Source organism: Alosa alosa, chromosome 5, assembly GCF_017589495.1.
Source record: "Alosa alosa isolate M-15738 ecotype Scorff River chromosome 5, AALO_Geno_1.1, whole genome shotgun sequence".
NCBI lineage: Eukaryota > Metazoa > Chordata > Actinopteri > Clupeiformes > Clupeidae > Alosa > Alosa alosa.
The window spans coordinates 11314582-11339581 of record NC_063193.1 but is presented as its reverse complement, the minus strand read 5'-3'; the positions used below and the strand labels follow the sequence as shown (position 1 = coordinate 11339581).

The window sequence follows — 25000 nt, the reverse complement described above, 5'->3', positions numbered from 1 at the left end:
AAAACCTTGGCATTCAGCTTGACTCCACCCTCAGCTTTGATCCTCATATCAAATCACTCACTAAGACTGCCTTCTTTCATCACCATAACATTGCCTGCCTCTGACCCTTCCTCTCTGTTAGTGATGCACAGACTTTGGTTCACGCCTTCATTATGTCCCGTCTAGATTACTGCAACTCACTTGGTCTCCCCACTGAATCCCTTCAAAGACTACAATATATTCAAAACTCTGCAGCCAGGCTCCTCACCCATACCAGACGATCAGCACACATCACCCCTATTCTCCATCAACTCCATTGGCTACCAGTTCCGTCCCGCACCAAATACAAAGTACTACTACTCACCTTCAAAGCCCTCCACAACCTTGCTCCACCCTACATCCTCCCCCAACCTCTTCGTGCCTGTCCTTTGTTGTATTGTTTTGTTTGTTTGTTGTTATGTTTCCTTGCCTTCCTACTACAGTATGTAAAGCGACCTTTGGTTTGAGAAAAGGCGCTATATAAAATAAACGTTTATTATTATTATTATTATTATTATTATTATCATTATTATTATTATGTACCATACACACTGACAGTAAGTGCTTGCTCTACATCGCTCAAGCTTGGGGATCTAGCTGCGCCATGTTATATAAACACATGAGGCTGAATTAAACTGCATTACAGAGGCCGTTCACACCAATAAAACTATCTTGAAGTTATTAGGCTTGAAACAGATGGCTATCATGTCTTTTGTGAGGTAAGGGGGACAGCATAAGGTTAAGTTGGGGACAATTCACCATGTGGCTGAGATTACTGATGCACATACAACATCACTCCAACTACTGGAAGGAAGGACAATAGCCAAGTTCACATCAGTCCTGAGAGAGGCACTTTTAATAGCTGTGAAAGTCATTGGGTTCTGTTGTGTTCGGTGTCCAGTGGAAATAAAATAAATACATATATATATAAACCAGCTAAACTCCTCCCTTCGCCCTCCACCACTTAAAAAAGGTATCATTGGATCCGTTGTCCTCGTCTGCTCTCCGTGTCTCTCGGCAGAGGGCCTTCAGTATTCTCTGGGAGGCTCTGCAGGTCTGGCCACAGCCACGTGATCCGCCCTCTCTCCTCTCCAGCTCACTCCATTCATCTGCTCTCTCTCTCTCTCTCTCATTCTCCCTCTCCTTTCTCTTCATCTCTCACTCTGTCTTTATTTTCTCTCTCTCTCACACACACACACACACATCCTCTCTCTAACTCTCTGTCACTATATCCTACTCTCTCATACTCACACATGCGCACGAGCGCGCGCACACACACACACACACGCGCGCGCGCGCATGCACACGGGCACACGCACGCGCACGCGCACACACACACACACACATACACACACCATCTCTAACACACACACACACAAATGTAGCCTTCCACACATCTCTCTTGTGTCTTCGTGCCTCAGTCAGAGGGCAAACGCAGGCAGTTTATAAACCACTGGACTGCCATTGTTTTTCTGAGGGGATCCGACGAAAATAAAACCAGAGACTGATCAAAAAAAGAAAGAAAGCTTCAGATCCTTCACTATGTAGTCTATCCTCATGGTGCATTTTGCAAGTTATTGCTTGGTTCTTGTACATGAGCAGGCGGAGGAAGTTGCTAACAACTCCAAGGTCATGGGTTTGACCCCTTGAGAGAACACATTAAAATTGATCCATATAGATATGTGTATGTCTTCATCATACATATAAAATATAACTGTATGACTAAATGCCATCATGGAATTTTGACCTTCAAGAACATAGAATATGGTTGGTTACAGAGTAGTTCATTAAATACCCAACTAGTCCACTGCTGAGGCACCATGCAGTAATGAGAGATGATCAGCAATGAGGTGCTCACACCATCAAACTTCTGTGGCACAGATGCAACAATAGCAAGGAAATATCCTTAATTATCTTGTCACTTTCCTGATGACAGAGACTACTCAATTTAGGAGGAAAAACAACACAACCAAAAAAGAAAAAAAGACACACTGGGGGCTCGAGCAAACATGCAAACACTATGACAATATGTTTATGTCAGTCGCACATCAGGATTGATGTATTGGCAGACTCTAAATGTCAAGGCAAATTGAAGTGACATTTCTCTCTGTGCAAAAGGTTGCTATCTAGACGACACAGCCCTCAATTAATCCTGCCAGTAGTCCATAGTGTGGCAGCTGCCTGCCCTTTGTTTGGGAGCTCTGTTCACATAAGGTTCATCACTGATTGATTAACTAGGTCAAAAGGTGCAGCCTGGGAAATTAATCTATGATTGTGTAGTACTGAGGGTTCATATTGTCAAATATAAAGTATTTTTTGTGTTATTTCTTCTGTGACTGTGACACTGTAAAAACACAGTAGATAATGCAGATGCAAAACACAATGAATAGCCCTTAAATGGGGCCTGAATTCAGGGTTTCTACAATGAAATAAAGTTGTAGCAATCATTCATTTTCTATCACAAGAAAACTTGACTTCCCTTTCCACCGATCCCATATGCCCTCTCCGTGAGCACGATCTCCTGGCTTTATGTCTGCGTCTGTCAGAATTGAGTAGGTCTGAATAGTGAGAGTGCCCTTTTCCTGTGGGAAGCTGTGATATTTTCTCCTGCAACTGGCTTGCGACCGATGCAACTAAATTAAATTGATTTTTCACAGTCACAGACTAATTTTCTTGTTGCTGTTGGTCTGGCATGACCACAAGCCAAGGTGATCGTCAGTGATACTGAAAACATTATACGCATTGCGTCCACTGTGACCTCAAATTAGACTTTCAGTGACCCCTACATTCAAGACCTGGGTCAGCATAACCCGAAACATTAATTTGTTAAAATACGGCATGCACCCCACGTGAGTTGGCGGTACTGTCGCACTGAACTGAGTAGCGGGCAACGCGCACCGACGTTAGCATGTGGCTACCTCGTGGTCATTGCCGAGGACGGCAATGGCTTGTTGGGGGAGCTGTGTAACATCGGCGCACAAGACCTTGTTAGCGTTCTCCCACACAGGGCATGCTGGGATACGGGGGTGAACATTTGGGGGTTTATGTCTGTATTTCTCCTTAGTTTTGAGTGTAATGTTAGCGTCTTTGTTGTAACATGTTTCCCTTTTAGTTCTCCCTCGTGTGTGATCCTTTTTGTGTGGGGGGCTGCGTCCTCCCCTGTATGTGTAGTGTGTGTGTGTACTTGACCTGCCCCGTGTGTATTGAGTTCTGTGTCTGTGTCCCTGCTCTCGTTCTCAGCTAATAAACCTTTTGATTGGACAACTGTGTGTGTCGCTATGAAATCGTTACACTATGTTATGTTTTCTGATTGTTAACGTGTAGTGATAATGCATAAGGTAGCCAATATAATCACGTCACATCTAGGCTAAAAGTATTTCTGTCCCTCCCTATCTGCGTTAGAGTGGTGTGTTAGACAGAATTTCAAAAAACCTCCTGGGGAACCCCCCGACACGACAAACATGCACTTTTGAAAAGCTTGAAACATCCATATGTGCCCCATCTTTTAACTTAGCCTATAGACTAGTGTTGTAAAAGTTCAACGCTGTTGTTTTCATGCAGTAGGCTAGCCTTTTTGATAAGCGATGTCATGGGTAGGCTGACGTGATTAAGGAGGGCTTTCTGTTCCTGTTCATGTAAAGGTTTTACATAGGCTCAATAATGATAGGCTACACTGCATGTTAGGCTATAGGCCTATCAACTAAAAGCGCACGTTATGTAAATAGGTGGGTCAGATCGCGGGTCGGGTATCATAATTAATATTTGCGTTTTGGGGGGGGGCTTAGAAGCATATAGCCCAGGGGCGTCAGGTTGTATTAAGGTGCCCCTGAAGCACTGCTTATTCCAGCCCATAGAGAAAAACTTGATCTGCCTATACCTATACCTCTCTTTTATATTCAGATACCTTTCAAGGGCCATGGATTTTCCAAAGCAATTTACACAATGGCTGTCTATATAGACAGCAAAATATGCAGACAGAAAGTCACATAGATAGAGCAATACAAAGGTAAAACAGAGAAGACCACATTGCTATGGCAAATCTTGAGAAAACTCAACAATCAACAATCTACAGAGGTAGACATGGAACAACAGGCAGACAGTACTGTGTGAAGAAGGGGGGAATTAGCACACTTACTGTATTGGCAGTTCCTCCCCATATACTCCCCTGGGCATTCACAGGAGTAGTTGGCAACCAGGTCCGTGCAGATGCCCCCGTTTTTGCATGGGTCCCTTTCGCATTCATTAACATCTGTAGGAGCCAAGAAGGGGGGGTGGGGGGGTGGAGATGGGGTGGGGAGGGAAAGAGAGAGGGGGGGGACAGACAAGAGTAATTTTCTTTGAAGCAGACACTAAGGCAATTAGCAAGGCTTTCTCTCTCATTTGGATGCACTGAGATGAGGTAGTTATTGAATTTGCGCTGTTTGTTATTTAATATTGCCTTCCCCCAGATGCACTCATTCAGGCGCCGTGGATAAACACTGCTGTGCTAATAAATCAAATAGGATCTGATCAAATTACCTGCAGCAGGTGACCGGACTATTGATGGGAATAGCCATGTGCCTGTCTAATGAGAATGCCCTGTGCTCAGTAAGTTATGCAAATTGAGCAACAATTAAGGGCAGCAGGGCCATATCCTGGTGTGTGTATAGCATAACCAACTGGTTCATCCCACCTCCCCTCAATGCTTTGAGATTGGTCAGGGTATGTTGACTGTATACACCAACTATGGAAAGAATTGCATTTCATACTGTATGTTTCCACTTAATTCTTTTTTCAGTTTAGCTTTAAAGTGGAATTGAATGAATACCGTAACATGCATCCCTTTAACTGCCTGCTCAACCGTTTGGTAGAGCACACTTTAGGTCACCATATCTTACCAAAACATCCAGCTGTTTTGAGTTCAAACATATGGAGCCATATCTACCACTTGAGCACTACATGTTAAGCACAAAATATTTGCTCAGTACCTCTGTAATGTCGAAGGCCACACCTTCTCATCATACGCGATTCTAAAAAATAATGTACGCGATTTCGGCCATATTTTGTGGAATCACATCAACCAAGATTTCAGAATTAAGACTTTTCTTCATTATTATGTTAAAATGAAGTGGAATAACACATGTATTAACTTACATTAAACATATACATATTTTCATGGTCAAATATTTTTTTGAAAACATGCTCAACCAAACGGTTGAAGTGCCAGTTTATGGTAAAAGTCAGGTCCGTATAGATAATACTAGAAAACATGTCAAAGTTTATGAATTAATCATATTAACCATTATATACTGTTTTCAAATATATACTACTACTGTAAACACAACAGATATATGTTTAAAAAGCATGCATACGCATGAAATATATCAAATAGGCTTATTAACTATGTAATTCAATGCAATTCTATACATTTTGGTCTGTACCATGAAGGGGAAAATGATTCAACTATATGCATACTAATGAGGAGGGTGGGATATGTTTCACGTCATGTTAGATCACATCCTGAGAGTGTAAGCTTTCAGAAAATATATGGTTTATATGGTTGAACCAGTTTTTCCTAAATGGCACAGACCTAAAGGTATCAGCCATACTGTATACCCGATTTACCAATACCCAATGTGTAATGCATGGGCAGCATACTAATGAGGAGGGTGGGACATGTCTCATGTCATGTTAGATCACATCCTGAGTGTCTAAGCTTTCAGAAAATATATGGAATATATAGTTGAATCAGTTTTCTCTTCATGGTACAGACCAAAATGTATTATATGTACACGTTCTTCACCTAAATCCATAGAATCCCATTCATTTCAATGGTAAATTTACTTAAAGGCACAATGTGTCTTTTTTGTGAACTTTTGAAGTGTAATGCATTCAAAAATCAACTATACATATCAATAGAATGTGAAGAAATAACACTACTGACATTTTCTAATCAAAGAATATGCATAGCATTGCAGAGATCTCCTCCAGAATTAGCGTGCTAACCGACTAGCCCCGGGTCGTCCGGTCTTGCAATACCAGCTTATGTCTGAGGTGGTGACAGGGAGTAACATACCGGCCAAACCGTCTTCAGTGCAGCCCAGAGCAGTCGAGAAAGAGACAACGGAATTACGCACGCTCTGCTCCCACCCCCTCCTGCTCCTCCCTCCCGGCGGAGTTCAAGTTCTACAGTGAAGTGTACTGCGAGAATGGCCGAAAGTTCTAGGAAGAGACCCGAAGAGACCTCCATAAGCCTCCAGCTAAAAAACTTCGATCTGAGGCGAAAAGAATATCAGATGGGAAGCAAGCAAATACACGTTAATCTAGGGAACTTGCGACATTTCTTCTTGACTGGTAAGTAAACATCTGTTAAACATAATTCATAATTTTGATTAAGCAAAGGAGATATTGTAGAATTAGCTCTCGAGCCACTAGGTAATGTTTGTCAGCTGTAGATCGCGGTAAATTGACTTTGTTCAACCGCCATTGCTAACGTTACCAACCTACCAACCCCAAGCGATAGCGTCCTTGCTGCATATGCTAAGCAGTTTGCCAAATACTATTATTTGTACGTGACCAAGTTTTGTGTCCTACACAATACGAGTGTAATGTTCCAATATGCAATAAATACATTTTGATATTGGTGAATGTTCACTGGCTTGTGGTCTCGCTAAGGAATGATGTTGGCAGCATAAGATATTAAAATTACAACTAATGCTAGCTCTACACGATTAGGATAACTTTCAGATACGTTAGAATACTATCCTCTATCTCCGGTAACGTTATAAGTTGCTTAGATTGTGTCGGGCCTGTTGCAAAATAGCATCACCATTTTCCTTTGAAGCTCTTCAAACATGTCTTTATCACAATATACCCATGTGTGTGTTTGTATCTGTTTTCACAGGATCAGATCACCTCTTCATTTCCTGTGGCTCATCAACATGAAGCCTGACTCGTTAGCCCTTCTTCTTTCGGTGCCGTTTAAGTAGTATAGTCTATAGTATACTACTTAAACGGCACCAACAATCAAAAAATCCAGTGGAAACTAGATGGCAGAAGTGTGTAGGCCAATCTGCCCACCAGCTTTTTCTACTTCACTACCTACAGATGTTTTACCAGTATGATATTTCGAAACGCCATGTTATTTCCCATAGACAATCGACGCCAGGAAGTTGGATGGATACGGAAGTTACGGAGGCGGGACTTATTCTGGAGAGGTCTATAGACACAGAGACATTCTCTGATAGACACATAGGGATAGACAGTAGCAAAAACGGAGACGGGGGAGGGAGGAGGGCATGGGCAATGTGCGTTTCGTCGTTTCTACCACTAGCAAATCATTGTGACATCATTGTTTTCCTACATGCTGCCCCCAACTGGATTGGCGTGTGGAGTGTGAATTAAATAAAACGAAATCCTGACGGATTGTGCCTTTAAGTGGTCTGCAGGTACAGTGGGAATTATTTCTCGTTAACATGATTTTTCTTAAACTCTGGGACCAGGGCTACAAGATAATACCACTTTTGGGGAAAAAAACTTTCAGTAAAACACAATAATCTCATGCCAAAAATCAGATAACTGACTTTTACCATAAACTGGCACTTCAACCGTTTGGTAGAGGTTCATAGAAATTGAATGGGAGGGTCCTTTGAAAAAAAAATCACAGATTTGTCATACTAGCCTAATAGAGCAAGATAAAACAAACAAAACAAATCATCACTTTTATCATGGTGTGCTAGTTAAAGGGTTAACAACCATAGTCATGAATTAGGAAGTAAAATTTTACAAAAGTTTTGGGCAATAAATCATGGATACATCAACTGTAATAAAACTCTGTGTCATGCCTTGCATACAGTATGCAGTATCTCCAGACCACTGTTCCATATATTTCTGCAGTATGCTAACATCTCAAATAAATAAACAATGAAATGAAACACATTTTTATTTTGAAGTTCCTTGCTCTCAAATCCATTTGGGAATGTGCACAGGCCTACAGTATATTTCAGCACCACAAATAGCAATTTCTCTCTCTCTCTCTCTCTCTCTCTCTCTCTCTTTCTCTCTCTCTCTGAAGTATGCTCTGTGCATATCTGCATACCTCCTACACACCAGAATACCAGCAGCACTCACACAGCCACTGCTATAAGACCCAAGGTCTGACGCAGATTCATTAGGAAACTGATTCCGGTCCAAGTCTACAGACTGTGCCATCAATGAGTCTACTAATCACTGACCCTTCACAGCACGCGATACCACACCCACGGCTTTCTACCGCACAAAGTCTCTTGCTCACAGTCTCCTAGGAAGAGCCCCCCTTCATACATGTAAATATGATTATGCTGGTTTTATGACTCCCTAAAGCCGTCACACTGGGAAATGGAGGAGCATTTCAATGAGAATCTCCCTGTTGTCTTGTGCTGAGGAGGGGATTAAGAGAGACAAGTAAGAATGAAAATAGGGGAATCATCAACTGAGCTCCGAGATTGAGCCCCATCCCTGTGCCTCTGCTTTCAGCCGGCTGGGGAAAGGAGAAGAATAAAGAGAAGATGAAGAAGAAGAAGGAGAGGAAAGAAAAAAGGGGTGTCTGCGTCACCTGCCAGCAAAAGTGAGGAGGACGCAGGGCTTAAGCTAGGGAGACAGACACAAAAGGCGGTGCATTGGTATTCTCCTCACAAGAGCCCACCGCAACGCTCTCTCTCTCTCTCTCTCTCTCTCTCTCTCTCTCTCTCTCTCTCTCTCTCTCTCTCTCTTTCTCTCTTTCTCTCTCTCTCCTTCTCTTTCTATCTCTTGTCTCTCGCTCGCTCCCAAGTCCTGGCACATAAATTAGTTGGATCAAAAGCACACCTCGAGGTGTATCCCCCCTTTTGATTGGGCGCTGGGGAGGCGACAGCATTCCTCGCTGGGTGGATGGAAACCAGACAAGCTCATCAGGCGGTTATGGTTTCCTGCTACTGAGTAGAAGACACTGTGGAATTGCAGGTCAACCAAGGGCAACACTGTCGTCCCTCAACATGCTCTTGATGCTCACTGACAAACATATGTGTCAGTAAGATAATGTATTGGCTCATTTCTCCTCAGAGTCTATAGTACTGGAGTCTTCTTCCAAGTCTCCAGGTATGAGAATCCAACAATAATGTCAAGCACTTAATCTCATTAAAACCATAATAAAATATAGCTGGCATGAATACAAAACCTCACTCCCCGCTGAAAATGAATGACACCCTTAAAGTCACAGGAAAAAGACCTGCAACACCTGCAATCTGTTACAGGTGCACTGAGGCAGACGTGTAAATAAAATAATAAAAAGACATGTGTGAGTGATACTTTCACAACATTAATTCAAGCAAGTTAACAATGTGGCTCTCAAATCACTCTTTGACATGGAGTGAAGAGTTCTATTGGAGTCTGCGTAAAAGAGTGAGACGCAGCAGAAGGATAATGAGGAGTGAATGGACAGTGATGAGGAGTAATGACTAGACCTTATAATCAGCGGGTTTCTGCCGAACAGTCTGGGAAAAACTGAGCAAACTGTTCACATTCAATAGACACACGCATTGCCATAGCAACCTGATGAGCACTGTGGTTTGAAACTGCCACCAAGGTCAAACAAGACTAGTGCAGCCAGATGATGTGAATTTCATTTCTACTGCTACCAAGTTTTGAATGGACTGCAACTTAATTGAGTGCTCCTGAGTTTACACAACTTTGAACTGGTCCACAAAGATAACTGATTTCCCATAAATACTGACTAAACATACGAACAGATGTGGTTGAAAGGAAGAGACTTGATGATAAAAATGTATATAAATGCATAGAATAATAGTTGGGATACCGGCAACTAGCCTACTCAACAAGTTGAAGCTTTCAAAACAAACAAAACATTTAAACGATGGAAACAAATAGAACGATAATAATTACTTTCCAATTGTGTAGTCTCAAAACAAATCTGGAAAAACAAATTGCAATAATTTGCTAGCTGCACCACCACTTTGTTCTCGCCTATTTGACAAGCTTCCAATTATGAATTATTCTGATTCATGATTGCTGTGCTAAAATTACAGGCCTCCACTACTGTCGTTTCACACTAAAATTATTTCTACAGGGTCCTGATACAAAGAAGACCTTGGCCATAGTTAAAATGGAAATAGCTTTGGCTTCCCACGTGTATGGTCAGCACTGCCCAACTTCCACGGGTCATTGCTGGCTTTAGGTCTCTGCTTTCATAGTGACTGATGAATCCTCGGTGGACTGTTGAGTACAACCAACAAACTGACTAGTCCTTTCTCTGACCTCTGAAATGCAGAGGGAAAAAAGACCTTTCTCATGTTTTTGATCAGTTAGTGTTTTCAACCAAGAAACAACTTCATTTGTATCCCTTCTACATTTTGAATATCTTTTATAACAGGTATATCAAAAAGCCTTAGAATTCCAGGGTAGGAGCAGGGCAGTCTTCTCTATTCTTATTCTCTTATTTGTTTTACGGTAGTGTGCTGGGCCAAACTTAGAAGCAATCAGAAAAGGAGAAATGGCCACACTTTGCATACATCAATCTTTTTATTGCACAGATGCATTTCGGCACAGCATCTCTCCTGCATTATACTGAAGAAGGCACCACTCAGAAACGTGTCTCTGCAACAAAAAGATTGATGTAGGCAAAGTGCAGCCTTTTCTCATTTTTCTGATGTCAAAAAGCCAAACAAAATATGACATAGTACATTGCAAACAGTATGAAATTAGGCATTCCCTGGCAAGACCTTTCTTGAACAGAGGCAAACATTTGTGGCGAACATGTTTGTCTGAACAGATATATTTGAGTGATTTTGTGTAAACAGACCATCTCAACGGTATAAACAATACATACAACGGTATAACTTTTTTCTCCTCAGACTGTTTGCTAGTGTTTGTCTGGTGTGCTGGTGAATGTCTTGCATTGCCAATATGACAACTGTGGTTGAGATTTACCAAAAAGTCTCACAGCAGGTTATAATCCTTCCAACTGGCTGTGTGTCCCTAATGCTTTTAAAGAAAAAAACAAATTCTGTGCTTAGTTTAGTGGCATTCAAATGCACACTGAAGTGCCAGCAGGGGGATTTTTTTGTACACCTGCACATTCTCTGAGAGTGCTCTAATGTGGCCCTGCCGCATGACATAATTAAGTTTAATTGTGCGCCTCAGCGGACGGCATAACTCAAACGCCAGAGCTTAAGAGGAGACCATGTCCCCTACAAGCAAGCACATTATTAGAAGCCAAGTGAACAAACAAGCCCTCAACTGGAAAAAACATCTTGATAGAAGTGGAGAAAGTCACAATCAAGGAGGATTATGCCATAATTACCTCAAGCCAGACAGGCCTAACAAAGTCATTATAAACTCTTAACCTGCCAAACATTGACTTTGGAGTGCATTATCAACTCACTTAAGGGTGATTCATCATTATGTTATTAGTGTATTGAAGACTCAAAAACTCAAAAGCTCAAAAACATCTTTGTGTTGTTCCATTGTTTCTTATCAACTGCCACACCGCTAATAAGCCGACATTACAGAAAAACAAGAAACTCTCTGTAACACTGATGCGACACATCCCTCATTTCAGAAATCAGGCCTTTGGAGCATGAAGATAATTCCCCTAAGCATCAGCCTGCTACAGTCATGGCAATCAATGCACCTGCTACTCTCTGATAGCAGAGTCTTGACTCTCTGAAGTCGAGACTCTGCAATGGAAGGCTGACACGCAAAAGCCCTTAAAAGCGATCGGCTCTGTCATTCAGCACTGAATCATAATATCTCCATTGTGCAAAGGTGTTGCAAGGCACCAATCAGTTTGTGATGCTTGTTGAAGTGTTGAGGAGGTTTTCCTAATGCCTGCCTCTGGTGGACCCCGGCGAGGTTTCGAATCAACAGCATGTGCTTTACTGCTTTAAATTCATGAAACAGTGTGTTGGCTGAGGCCGTGCTCTGATTGGAGCCACGCAGGAGACACAAAGAAAGAGAGAGAGAGAGAGAGAGAGAGAGAGAAAAGAGAGAGAGAGAGAGAGAGAGAGAGAGAGAGAGAGAGAGAGAGAGAGAGAAAGAGAAAGAGAAAGAGAGAGAGAGAGAGAAAGAGAGAAACAGCGAGACTTTTCTTATATGTATCCTACTTTGTATGTGTGTCCATATGTTAGGCTATGTGTGCATGTTTTTTGTGTATATGCTGCTTTCTCTCTCTCTCTCTGTTTGTGTGTGTGTGTGTGTGTGTGTGTGTGTGTGTATGTGTGTTAATGAGAGAGTGTGCGAGCGATACAGGGCCTGTCTGGCGTGTGTGTGCGTGCGAGTGAGACGGTGAGAGACAGAAGACAGAGTGGAGTGCAGAAGGATTACCTCCGGGGAGCACAGCTAATCCACACAGTCTGAGAGGCAGAGATGCATACCGGCTCAAGGTCAGGTAAACACACCTGACACCCCTGACATCTCAAGGTATGTCCAGCAGCATGCAGGCCTGCGGAGCTATAGCCCCAGTCAACAACACATCAAGTCATTTCCTCCAGATAACAGCCCACTGCCATCAATCACAGCAAAATGGAAGAAATGCATGTTGTGGACAAAATGAGAAAGCAGCTAGGGGTGAAAGGCCATTAGTATATATTGTATCACTGAATTACATGAAATGTACACAAATATGGATTTAAGCATGTAGACGTGTTTTGCATTTCGTGCCTGTTTGGTGCATATTTTAATGGACACTGTACTGGGCACTAGTGCATAATTCTGATTAACATTCACTGTTTCACAGGCAGGAGTGAATCCATCAATTTCCTGTGCAGTTGTGAGAGATAACCTTAATTGTTTCATTAGCCTGATAGTATTAATCAGTTGGCCACCGAGGCGAAAGGAAGTGGCAGTCTCCACTAAGCCCCTGCCTTTTCTATGTTGTGTGTGTATGTGTGTGTGTGTGTGTGTGTGTGTGTGTGTGTGTGTGTGTGTGCGCGTGTGACTGATGAAGTCCTTGTGTGGAGAGGAGACAGCAGTGGCTTAACCTGATTTGGTGTTCAGAGCACATAAGACAATTTCCATGCCTCCCGAAAGGAGAGAGCGGAGAAGAGGAGGGTGGGGAGCGAATGAAGGGGACGACTGGATGGGGGTGCGTGTTTGGTGGGTGCGTGTTCGGGAGCGGCACTGACAATGGCGAAGCGGATGTGGCGCGGATGCAGCCCAGACGTGCCGTGGGTCCCCGTGCCAGTCAGCCGCTATGTGGGTCTCTCCACGTTTGCTCCTCCGAGTGTGTGACTGTGGCTGTGCTAAAAATAAAGCCTGTGAAATTTCACCCGCTTCTTTCTTCTCCCCTCTTGCAACAGCCCCAGCAGCAGCAACAGCAGCAGCACCAGCAGCAGCACAGAACGAACAAAAGTACCAGCATCAGAATTCCCATCTTCAACAGCCCTTCCGTGTAAACCTAGACCCTTGCCTTTCATCAGTAAACCTTGCTTCACCCCCCTGCCCACCACCAACCACTGCCCCCTACCCCGCGCCTCCAGTTTTTGACAAAGCGAGACTCGGCTGGATAGTAATGAGAACGATGGGAGCGGCTTTCAGGGCAGGAAGACAACTGCAGAGAGCATTACATTGACCACAGTGCACCCTGGGACAGCAGAAGGAGGTGTGAGGCTTCTGACGGTGATTTTTTGCTTGGCATCGCTTTGCCCCCATCGTGAAGGCACCTGTTCAAGTCCAGACCCAACCCCCTCAGTTCTCTTCTGCCAGTACAATGCAATCAGTCACCTAATCAGCGCAGTGACCACTTTAAGCAGGCAAATACAACAACTTAATAATATAGAAGGGCACAGTTTGATGCCATGATGCACGTGATCAAGCCCCCTCGAGGTGACTGGGTAATGACCTGTAATTGCTACAATATTAATGTTTCTCTTAAAGGCTTGAAACGTCTGGCAACCCAGGTGATGCATATTCAACAGCCAGGGAGTGTGACTGTTAAAGTGCACATAGGACTGACCCTCATTAAAATACATCAGCGCTAATAGCTTATAGCCCTGTCACATTTGTTAAAGCCCAAAACTTAATTAACGGAATGAAAGGTAATCTCCTGTAAGTACTGCCCTTGCAACAGAGCTGAGCAGTATTAAATCATGCACACATTCCTTTTCTTATTTCTTTTTTTCTTCCTCTCCTTCCACTGCCCACTCTTGTTTGAGGAGGCTTCCAGTGAGATGTTTTAGTAGCAATTATACAAACAAAGAACATAGAAACAAAGAAAAACACAAACACGACACACACACACACACGCACGCACGCACACACACACACACACACACACACACACACACACACACACACACGTACAATCAATTTTCCTATACTGAGTTTTACCTATGATCAACACGATGATGAATAGACCCCACTTGCCAGAGCCATTCAGACTGGGTGAACAGGTCACCCCTCTTCAAAATGGAGTGTGGTTCAGTTAGAGAAGAGGGAGAATAGGCTCCTGTTGACATCATGTTAGCACTCTGGTGAACTCCCCTCAGGCAATCAATCTGTTCTCTATATCTTGTCTTCCTCTACATACAGATGATATATTGAAATATCATTACTATCTGGTACCCATGAGGCCATATGAGGGAAAACAAAACGACAGAGCTTTGCAGGTGTGACAGAATGACCCCAAGCTCTCAGAAATTCTTTCCCCCGCAGAAGGATGGCGTGGAAGTATATCATCGGCTTATCAGCCTGTCTACAGCTTGGGCTTGGCGTGGGAAAGATAGCGAGTGTCGAACCCAGGGAATTCTGGGTCGAGAGAAATAAAACATGACATGGTATTTCCTTCTGATGTACCTCAGTGGGCAGTGATTTACACCAGAGGCTTCATGAAATACATATGGAGAGGCGTCGCTTGTGATTTACACACGAGACTTCATCAAATACATATGGAGAGGCATCGCTTGTGATTTACACACGAGACTTCATCAAATACATATGGAGAGGCATCGCTTGTCACTGCAACATTATCTCCCTCCCGCTTCCATCAGGGAAATACCACTCTCTTTTTCAATTCATTTTTTGAAGAAGAAGAAGTGTGTGCAAGTTTTCTCAAGGTTGTGTAAAAGAAGACAAGCTTTATATGCAGCTTTGCATTCTTTCTTGACCTCTTAGTTATTGAGCGTCCCATAAAAAAAGAGCAAGCTATGACAACTATCGCCTTGACTTACACAAACAGTGAAATAGCAACAGCCTGTCTTTCATTCAAATATAAACTGACAGCTGCACGCACATTCTTGGAAAACAATAACTTCAGGTTACATGAGCCCTGAATGTGGAATACTTTGAGAGCTAATGTTGTGCAATATGGTACATTTCATGTCTAGGACAGGGAGTTCTGTCCTACTTCCACAAAAATGACAAAACCAGAGGCACAGACCACTGGCAGAGCTCCAACTTCAAATGTGCACACAATAACTGAGACAATATTAAAGTTACAGAGAGAAACTGACAAGTCATATTAATCAAGTCACATATTCTATTCCAATGTATCTCAACTGATGGGTCATGGTATCACTCTAAATGGGTCATAGAGTGTCTGTCTTCCTTCAGAATGTTATTGACCTTTCTAGAAAATGTATGTAACAGTAGTGTTTATTTTGAAGCTCCAATGCATTAAATCCACAAAGGTATAGGAGCTCTGGAAGAGAGATAGAACAAGTGAGTGGCAGAGGCAGTCTACTGTATGAGAGTACAAAGTGGTTGTAGAATTCTAGTGGCAGCTACGTAAACGTAAACAAAACACTGCAAAAGCCTAACTGCCTAGCCCTGATAAAAGCTTGCTAACATTCAAACTATTTTGGCGACATTGTTGCCAATGGTGTAGTTTAGGGTTTTCTTACAATGTTGTGGGGTTATTCAATCCGAACCATGTTAGACTTTTTGCTGTAAATGAGGGATAAAAGTATGCCCTGCTATTTTTTAGATTTAGTTTCTCTTATGATTTGAATTCTGTTAAATTTGGGTTGAAACTTAATAACCAAAGGGAATGTTGTGTCCCAGGCAAGACTGGATGAGATATAACTGCTCTAGACATAAATGGCTGTTTCTTATGAAGATGTAACTGTTTAGTGTAATAAGTGCAAGGTATTATCATCTTACTTTTAAATAAACTGTCACTTTGTTTTAATCTAAAATGTACTTGGCCCACTATTAACTACCGATAAAGTGAATATTGAGTGCAGTGGTCCCCAACTGGAGGGCCTGGACCGCTGTTCAGAGAACAGAGAAAGAATGAGCACAGTCTATGACGCTTTGTTCTCTCAGACACACAGGTGGCCAGAGTGGAGAGGCAGAGCAGAGCCAGAGTCCACAACAACACCGTAAGGAAGGATCTGGAGAGCCCTAGAAAAGGCAAAATGAGGAGGAGGAGGAGGCAGAGGAGGCAGAGGAGGCAGGCTGGCTTAAGAAACGCTGTTCTGAGTACCATTTTGGCTGCCAGTTGAGGGTGGGGGCGGGGGAGTGGGCCCAGCCAAAACGTGTGCCGACTGCAGAGTCGCGAGTGGCTGGCACTAAACAAGACAAAAAAAAACAACAAAAAAAACAGAGCACGTGACCCCCACAGATCTGCTGTTCTCAAACATCATTATGACTGCCACACCTGAGGAGATTACCCTGAGCATCCCCCGCAGCCAAAAGGAGAGAGTAGGGGTAAGGGTGGGGGTGAAACGATACAAATGATTTGAGGGAGTTAGAGAGAGAGAGGGAAAGAAAGGAAGAGAGAGACAGAGAGAAAGGGAGAAGAGATAGAGACACAGAGAGAGAGAGAGAGAGAGGGAGAGTTCACCATGCAAGGCTCGTGGCTCTGATGCTCATTTTTGTCCCCCAGAGCCAATAGACTATGTGCTGGCACTTGGATTTTGTTCAAAACTCTGTGGGCCACTCCGAATTCACGGTCTGAGTCATCTGTTGCCAACCAGCGACAAGTTTTAGTCAGAGGTCATTAGCCGAGCTGTCAAATTAATTCCGTTACACTCTGTTATTTATTCCCTTCATATTTTTTATCTGCATCATCGTGAACCTGTCGTCACATGACCATGTCTATTGACAAGTCTACTATCACAGTTTTCAGTAAAACCTGGCATGGGAAAAGATAATATCACTACGAAAAGAAATGATACCTGACTAGTGACACAATTACTGGGAGAATTGATTCAGCAGATGGTGCAAAGCTGCCCCTAGCCTTCCCTCCTCTCCTTGACAGACTAGCAATAAAATGTGTCTTAGATATAATTGACAGTGCTAACAAATAAATACTGTTAGCAAAGATATAAGGACTGCCATTTCCAGTCAGTTAAACCATTTGTTTTCGGGTGCACTTTAAAGGACTGAATGGTTTCAAGTACCATACCTGTAAATGTCTATCTAGGCACTGGTGGCGGCGTGTGAATCTGTGTGCCGTGGAAAAGCTGCAGAATGCGCCGGGCACGCCACAAGCAGGGAAATAATGGGCAAATGGGCCTTGGCAGTAGCCCAGCCAGGAGCGGTGACTTTTTAGAGGGGCCATGCAGAGAAACAGCGGCTAAAGAGGCTCAGACAACAGGGCCACAATTACAACTCAATGGCTGCTTGCCTCAGCCAGCGCTCTCTGCTGATGGGCTAAACCAGCCGAATAAACATCCAGAGACAGACGAGGGAGGGAGAGAAAGAGGTTTGGGGACAGCAGTGGGAGGAGGAACCGTGTGTGACATTTCAAACAAGGCATTCAAATAACTCTCTCTCTCTCTCTCTCTCTCTCTCTCTTTCTATCCCTCTATATTTTCCATCAATTTTCTCTTTTTTTGTCTGCAGACAGTGCAGAGAGTGACTGCCTGAACCCAGGACTTTGTGAGTGACGTTCAGGTACACCCCACCTCTCAGAAAAAAGACCTGCAGTAAAAATGGAAAGGTCACTTTGGGACTATGGTGTTGGGGGGCGTGATTTGATGGGAGCAGTGTGCCCACCCTCGTCTGCTGGGGAAGCCTGAGTTCACGGCCCCTCTAAGCACTTTGATTCCGCCTCGTTCCTCCAGCTTGTTATCCCAAACACCTCCTGACATGGAGCAGATAAGCTCTGCTCCTCTTTAGCCCGGGGAATGGCCTGTCTTACACAGCGGACAGGCTGACATTTTGCAAAAGAACCCTCATAATACATGCACTCGAGTTCACACACATACTGTACACACACGCACACGCACGCACGCACACGCACGCACACGCACGCACACGACACGCCTACGCCACACAAGACACGATACACGACACGCGCATCACTGCGCACACACACACACACACACACACAGAAACACACAACCAATACACAACCAAGCAATATAGAGAGCCATTAATTCAGGCTATTACCAATGCCCACGGAAGTCTGTCAAGTAGTTGGCATTAAACTTACGGCTGGCACACACCTGACCTTTGAGCCATCCTCAGTTTCATTCAATGCCAAGATGGCAAGCCTTTCCTCATCAATTTTCTACTGAATGATTTTCTCCTTTTTTTCATTTGGTAGCACAATGTCATTTAGTTTACCCCCAGGTGTCGGTAAATAATTCATTGGAGAACTTTTGGGGAAAAGAAGAGTTCTGGAGAGCGCAAACTTGAAACCCTATTACACCTCTGCTCGCAGCCATGTTTTATGCCATCAAGTGTTTAGCCAAGGCTGACCTGGCAAGACTACAAGGAGAAAATTACAGAAAGTTCCACACGCAACCATCTACCTGCAACTTCCATTCTCTGATAAACTTTGCAAATACGAGAGCAGAAATCATGAGAGAGACGGTTGCCGATGAAATGAAAGGCTCTATGCCTCAGTATATTAAACCACAGCTTTTATGAGGATCGTGTCGAGTGAAGAGAAAGTGGAGCGGAAATTGCTCGGTGATCGGTCTCGTCCCAAAACAAAATATGTCCCAGAAATAAAGAGGAAAATATGGGACAAGAATGTATGTTTGTTAGCTAGAGAGGCCGTTTCCAGTAAACGGGGGTGGGCTTTTCTTCTGTTGGACTTCTATCAAAATATCCTTCCGTTTCCACAGTCCAGATGGACCTCAACTCCCATTCAGCAAAACAAAAAAGAGAACACCTGATCCGCAATAGATGAATGAATAAAAAATTAGAAACATCTTGGAAGCCCAGGGAGAGAAGGGAAGGAGGTAGTCTTTGTGGTTTTCCATTGACATAGATGCATGTTTTGGAGGCGGGGGCGTTTGTGGGGGAGTAGTGTGTGTCTCTGTGTGTGTGTGTGTGTGTGTGTGTGTGGTGTGTGTGTGTGTGTGTGTGTGTGTGTGTGTGTGTGTGTGTGTGTGTGTGTGTGTGTGTGTGTGTGTGTGTGTGTTTGAAGAAACAATGCCAGAGAAAGTGGGTGGAAAGATCCGGTATCTCTGGACTGTCAGAGATAGGTCGGTGAAAGCCTATACCATCTGATTCATTTCTCCATGATGTGTGCGGCTTGCCCGCCTCCCTGAGTTATCCCCTCGGCTTCTCCCCTCTGCTGAAAAAGAGCTCTCTGTCTCCCGCGTGTGGGCTGTGGTTTGGACCCAACTGCGGCACAGATCGTCTCTCTCTCCAGACAAGTTTGTATTCTCCACTGCACTATGTCATTTTAATGAAGTGGTTGGGGAGGCCACCCAGACATGCCGAGGTTTCAGTCCAAACACCCTCCTCTCTCTCTCTCTCTCTCTCTCTCTCTCTCTCTCTCTCCCACATCACTCTCTCTCAGAACAGCCCTCTGGGGCCAGGTAGAGGGGTGTTTTATGGTATGCCATGCATGACCATGATGGCTGTTCCCTTTCGTCATGATGTCTCCCCACCGCCATGGGAACTTGCTCTTATCCCACTATTGCACTTTCCACTCCCCTCTCATTCATAGCACAAAACGGAGCCATAATGTCCATCTGGTCCCGTTTTGACTGATACGGTCAATTTTGCACCAAGCATTTTTTTCATGGTGAGTTCGATGACAACTCTCTTAAATGCACAGTATGTAATTATTTACCGGATACCATCTTGTATAGAGAAGCCTGTGAATATTGAGCAGCTCATGTCTTTTATGTTATATATTCAGGCACTTTAGATCAAACAACTCAACATTCATATTGATTGCAACTTAACCCTGAGCAAATTAGCATAAGCCAAGCGTTCAATATTACCCTCGCTTTTTCATGAACATCCAGGTCTGTAAGTCAATGCGATGTACCATACGTACCACATGCAATGCTTCAGCAAATGTATTATATATAACTCTGAAAACTTCACTTGCATCAAGAGGGAAAATACATTCATGTAATACACAATAAATCATAAAAAATAGACAACATAGTCTTGCATTTGCATATCTCAACAAACAAGCCCCGCAGAGCCGAGCGATCTCCATCAACACCTACGAGAACAGACCTAAGGCGCAGTGAGTAACACCGCTGTCCCATTTTAATTAGGGCTGCTTCTCTCCAATCCACCCACTCGGCCACCTTTAACTTCCCTGGTGGAACCGCCATGTGAAAGTCCTCGGCGTAGAAGATCTTAAACTCTAGCTCTTTTTTTTTCTATCTGCATAGGCAGATGACAATCCAATTTAGTCTTTGTTTGTGTGTGTGTTGTGTGTGTGTGTGTGTGTGTTTACATGCTCTCTATCACTAGGCCTGCTCAGCAAACTACCCATATTCATAATTATAAAATGCATTAAATGATATGAATGCTGAAGTAAACCATAGCATTTGTCTCAGCTTTTCTTACGCTTCCTTTCCTCTTTTTGTACCTGATGGGGGTGTATCCCCTCAGCTGGCGTGATGTGACAGCTCAGCTCTGCTGTCACAGGTACGAAGCCCTTCAGGTGGTAAGAGGGAACTGAACGCGGGGGTGGGATGTGACAAGAGACTCAGACATTTATATAACAGCCTCAACTGCTGCATCTCCCTCTGCCCCTGTGTAAACAGAAAAGGGATGGAGGGGTGGGCATCAGGGGCCGAAGTCCAGGGACGGAAATTACAGCCCAGGCGGTCAAGATTGCAGGGTGCAGTCACTGCTGCCCATCACCATCCACTCCTGGGGCCATTATGTGGACCCACCTCCGCCAGCCTCTTAGGCCGCCTGTCCATAGGATCGGCAGCGAGAGACAGCTACTGAGGGGTAGAGCTTGTTGTGTGGAGTGGCAATAAGTAAGGCAACAATGTGAAAGCACCTAGAGCAGCCATCACCAAATGGAACCATCATTTCGCTTGCTGCTACTCAGCCAGTGAAATCTGTGAATTCTGATAAAGTCGAGTCAGTGAGTAAAGTAGCCTACTATGGAGAAGAGACTGATAGCCTGAAACGAGCGAGGAGAGGAGACGGGACGAGAAACAATCAGATGGATATCTAAGTTAACGATAAGTAAGTTATTTTCAAATCATCGATTGCTCAAGAGGAGAAAGCTAGAAAGCGAGAACAGAGCTTTATATAACGATACGGGGGCAATACCACGCAAAACTGTCACGTCCGTAACGCCAACTAAATATGGATGTGACAGTTTTGCGCGGAATTGCCCTGGACCTCTTCTATATATTCTGAGACAGGCGATTTTAAGCGCCAATTTGAAGCACCTCTACTAGACAAAGCATATATTTTGAGCAAGCATAGGGTAGGCTAGGCCCATTCAACAGTGAACTGAGACCACAGAATATTTTACAATTTAAGAAGGCTATATGATTGATCCACCACAATTTAGTTAAGCCTACATGCATTCACTGCCCAACAGCGTGATATTCCTGTGTTTCCAGGAATTCGGGTCAACATAAAAAAAAAACTAAAAAAATTAAATTAAACTTGCTGATTAATGGGTTCAAGGAACCAGCTGTGGAATATCCATCCTTGTCTCAGCTCAAATTTTATTTTAAGGTTCACGTTAAGATCTTAAAAATAGCCAAGGCTACTCAGTTTTTCTCCCCAATTAGGCTACTCTTATCTTGCCATATTTCTCCTCATTTCGAATGTTGCCTTTTAGGCTACTTATTTTATTTCACATTAAACATTAGGCCTAGGCCTACAATCTTATATTTTTTGAATTTCCCCTTGGGGATCAATAAAGTATCTATCTATCTATCTACAACTAGGCTCCATCCATCCATACTAATACATACATATACATAGCCTAAACACGCACATTAAACATTATGATGCTCCGGACCTTTGCTTGAGGAAATTTTCCGTATTCTGGTTCAATACAGTGTGAACTTTACTACTGGATATTGCAATAAACACCACCTAGGCCCTGGATATTTGTATAATTTTTATTTTTTTATTATTTTATCTATGTATCTATTTACAGTGCAGGATCGATCACATTTGATATTTCCGACCACGGCAGTATCTCCCATTCATCATGCTGACTTCACTGTTTGGTATTCATGGTGCTAGCAGTCTAAGTGTGCCGCAGCAGGAAATAATGTCTGGGGAGCCTGTATCTGGATCAGTATCCGGGCTGCGAGGGTAGATCTGCGGGAATAAGATGCTTTCGCTGTCCATTTCTGTGTTGCCTCGTACAATAACAGATAACTGCACTGAGCTCTTTGAACCGATCTTGAATACTGACCCCAACCGCTACTAAAACAAAAATCCATCACGCAAGGAGGAAGCAAGTCGCGATAGCAACTGCATTGATATGCCATCAAATATAGACAAGAACTAAAAACCGCCGAGCAAGGCGCAATGAGGGCAAATCAATCAAGGACTGCCAGCAAATTTCAAAAGAAGCAAAAGGAGTGCTGATTGATCAAAGGAGAGATAAAAATCCCCCCTGAAGACGCCTGGCATCGGAAATAAGGAGCGACTTTGAGTCGGGGAAAGCGCGTTGTGTGGCCTGCCCCAGGCCGTCCTCATTTGAAACGCTGTGTTTAACCTTGTGTGTATGTGTGTGTGTTTTCCCCACACATTCAACCCTACTTCAAGGCCCCACGAGCGTGGCTGCTACCACCTTGAGGTTCATCCTTCAAGAACCGATTGACTGACCTCACTTTCCACCTGCTTTCAAAGTGGGAAGAGAAAGCGCAGACATTGATGGTTTGCTCCAAATGAATATGTGTGTGTGTGTGTGTGTGTGTGTGTGTGTGTGTGTTTTCCCACTCTTTGTTTCTTGCTCAGTAAGAACGCACACACAAGATGGATCAACTGAAACTGTTGAGGCAGGCTGCACCCGAAAAAAAAAGAAAGAAAGGGGAACTATTTCAGAGTGTAAAATCGATTCTATCTTGAACTCAAACAGCAGCACCACAAGAATGCACAAATACAAACGACCAGCACAGACTTCAAACATCCCAGAGGCTTTGGCATGGCCTGCTTCACCAAAGGGAGTCAGTAGGGGGCATGGTGGCCTTGTCCACATCAAGCCGGCTCTGTGGATTAATTGTGCCACTGTGGACAACAGCAATGGGGAGCTGACTCTGTGCACTCGCTCAGTGGCAGTCCGAGCAGAAGAGAGCAAAGATGTAAGCAAAGAAAGACTCTGCTTCTCATCTTCCTTTTCGTTAACACAAGGTCACACAGCATACACTCGCCTGTTATCCTCATGCAGTAGATACAAGTTTTTATAACTCTTCTTGGGGGTTTGTGTGTGTGTGTGTGTGTGTGTGTGTGTGTGTGTGTGCATATGTGTGTCTTTGAGAGGACGGCCACAGATAGTCTGTCCCTGCACAGCGGTCATTTCCTGTTTTGTGATGGCAACACTTTATTAGAATAATTAGTGCTCTTCCTTCTCTGTGCCACTCCAATGTGCCACGGACACAGCAGGGGAAATGAAGAGGCATCATCTAACTGATGATCACCCCACTGGCACCTTCCTGGAATAAAGAGTCGCAGGACGATGATGACGATGATGGGACAATGGCTGTGACCCCAGGGGAAGCCGCATGGAAAACCGAGTCTCTGCCACGGACACAGCAGGGGAAATGAAGAGGCATCATCTAACTGATGATCACCCCACTGGCACCTTCCTGGAATAAAGAGTCGCAGGACGATGATGACGATGATGGGACAATGGCTGTGACCCCAGGGGAAGCCGCATGGAAAACCGAGTCTCTGACAAGGACACAGACATGGTACACATCTCCCGAGAAACACTCCCGAGTAACTTCAACACACACACACACACAAAACAGTGAACCAGGAACAGTGTTTACTCAGAGCCAATGGCTGTGCTGGGAAAAGCTATTCTTGTTGAACCTGAATGCAGAGCATACTTACTTCCTGTACACTGCTGTTCGAAAGTTTGGAAACACCTTGAAACTGACACATTTTCCGGAAAAAAGAAACATATTTTACCCATCAAATAAGGTGAAAAATGTATCCTAAAATAGTCACAGAAAAAGAAATAGAGTCAAATCAAGACATTGCTAGAGCTAGACATAATTATTTCTACTTGACATAACAAAAATGTGCTTGATCACTGCAAACGTTACAGGATTACAGCTTGTCTGGTTCTTCACTTAGTATGTATTGCATAATTTGAAGTAATTCTTTGGGTATCTGCCTTGTCGAATAAAACTGTCTATACTTTGCCAGGATCAAAACACCCCCAGACATTTCCTCTACTGTGCTTGAGAGATCATGTCTCTGGCATCTTGTCACTTGTACCTTACAAAGGATCTTCCCAGTGATCCAGACACCTCTTAAATGTACAGTATCTGGGTTAGGATCGGATTTAGGAAAAAAGTCATTACAGAACGGCCGATCCTAAAGTCAGTGTTCTTATCTTAACTCCAGATAGGAAATGCACTGCAAATAATGAATTCTAACCAAGTGTTATTGATCTTATATTAAGATTAGTATGAAAAAACTTACCTAGCGTCCTCTCAAAAGATCATTTTGACTTAATTTAAGAAGACAACACAACTCGCACAACTTAACAGAGGTGGCAAAAGCCATTGGTGGATTAGCGCGACGTTATATAAGTTTCCAACGGGTAATGAACTCCACATTGTGAAGTGATGTGATCCAACAACAAGTTTCATCTGTTGCT

At 43.6% G+C, this 25000-nt stretch overlaps 1 protein-coding gene across 3 annotated transcripts in view; it reads right to left on the bottom strand.

Annotated features, from left to right (window-relative positions):
* Window positions 1-25000, bottom strand: part of edil3a (EGF-like repeats and discoidin I-like domains 3a) — a 127972-nt gene that overhangs the window by 48142 nt on the left and 54830 nt on the right. For all 3 annotated transcript variants that reach the window (XM_048244166.1, XM_048244167.1, XM_048244168.1), the window contains one exon: window positions 4154-4267. In XM_048244166.1, the coding sequence (XP_048100123.1) occupies window positions 4154-4267 (114 nt within the window). The remainder of the gene's footprint in view (window positions 1-4153; window positions 4268-25000) is intronic.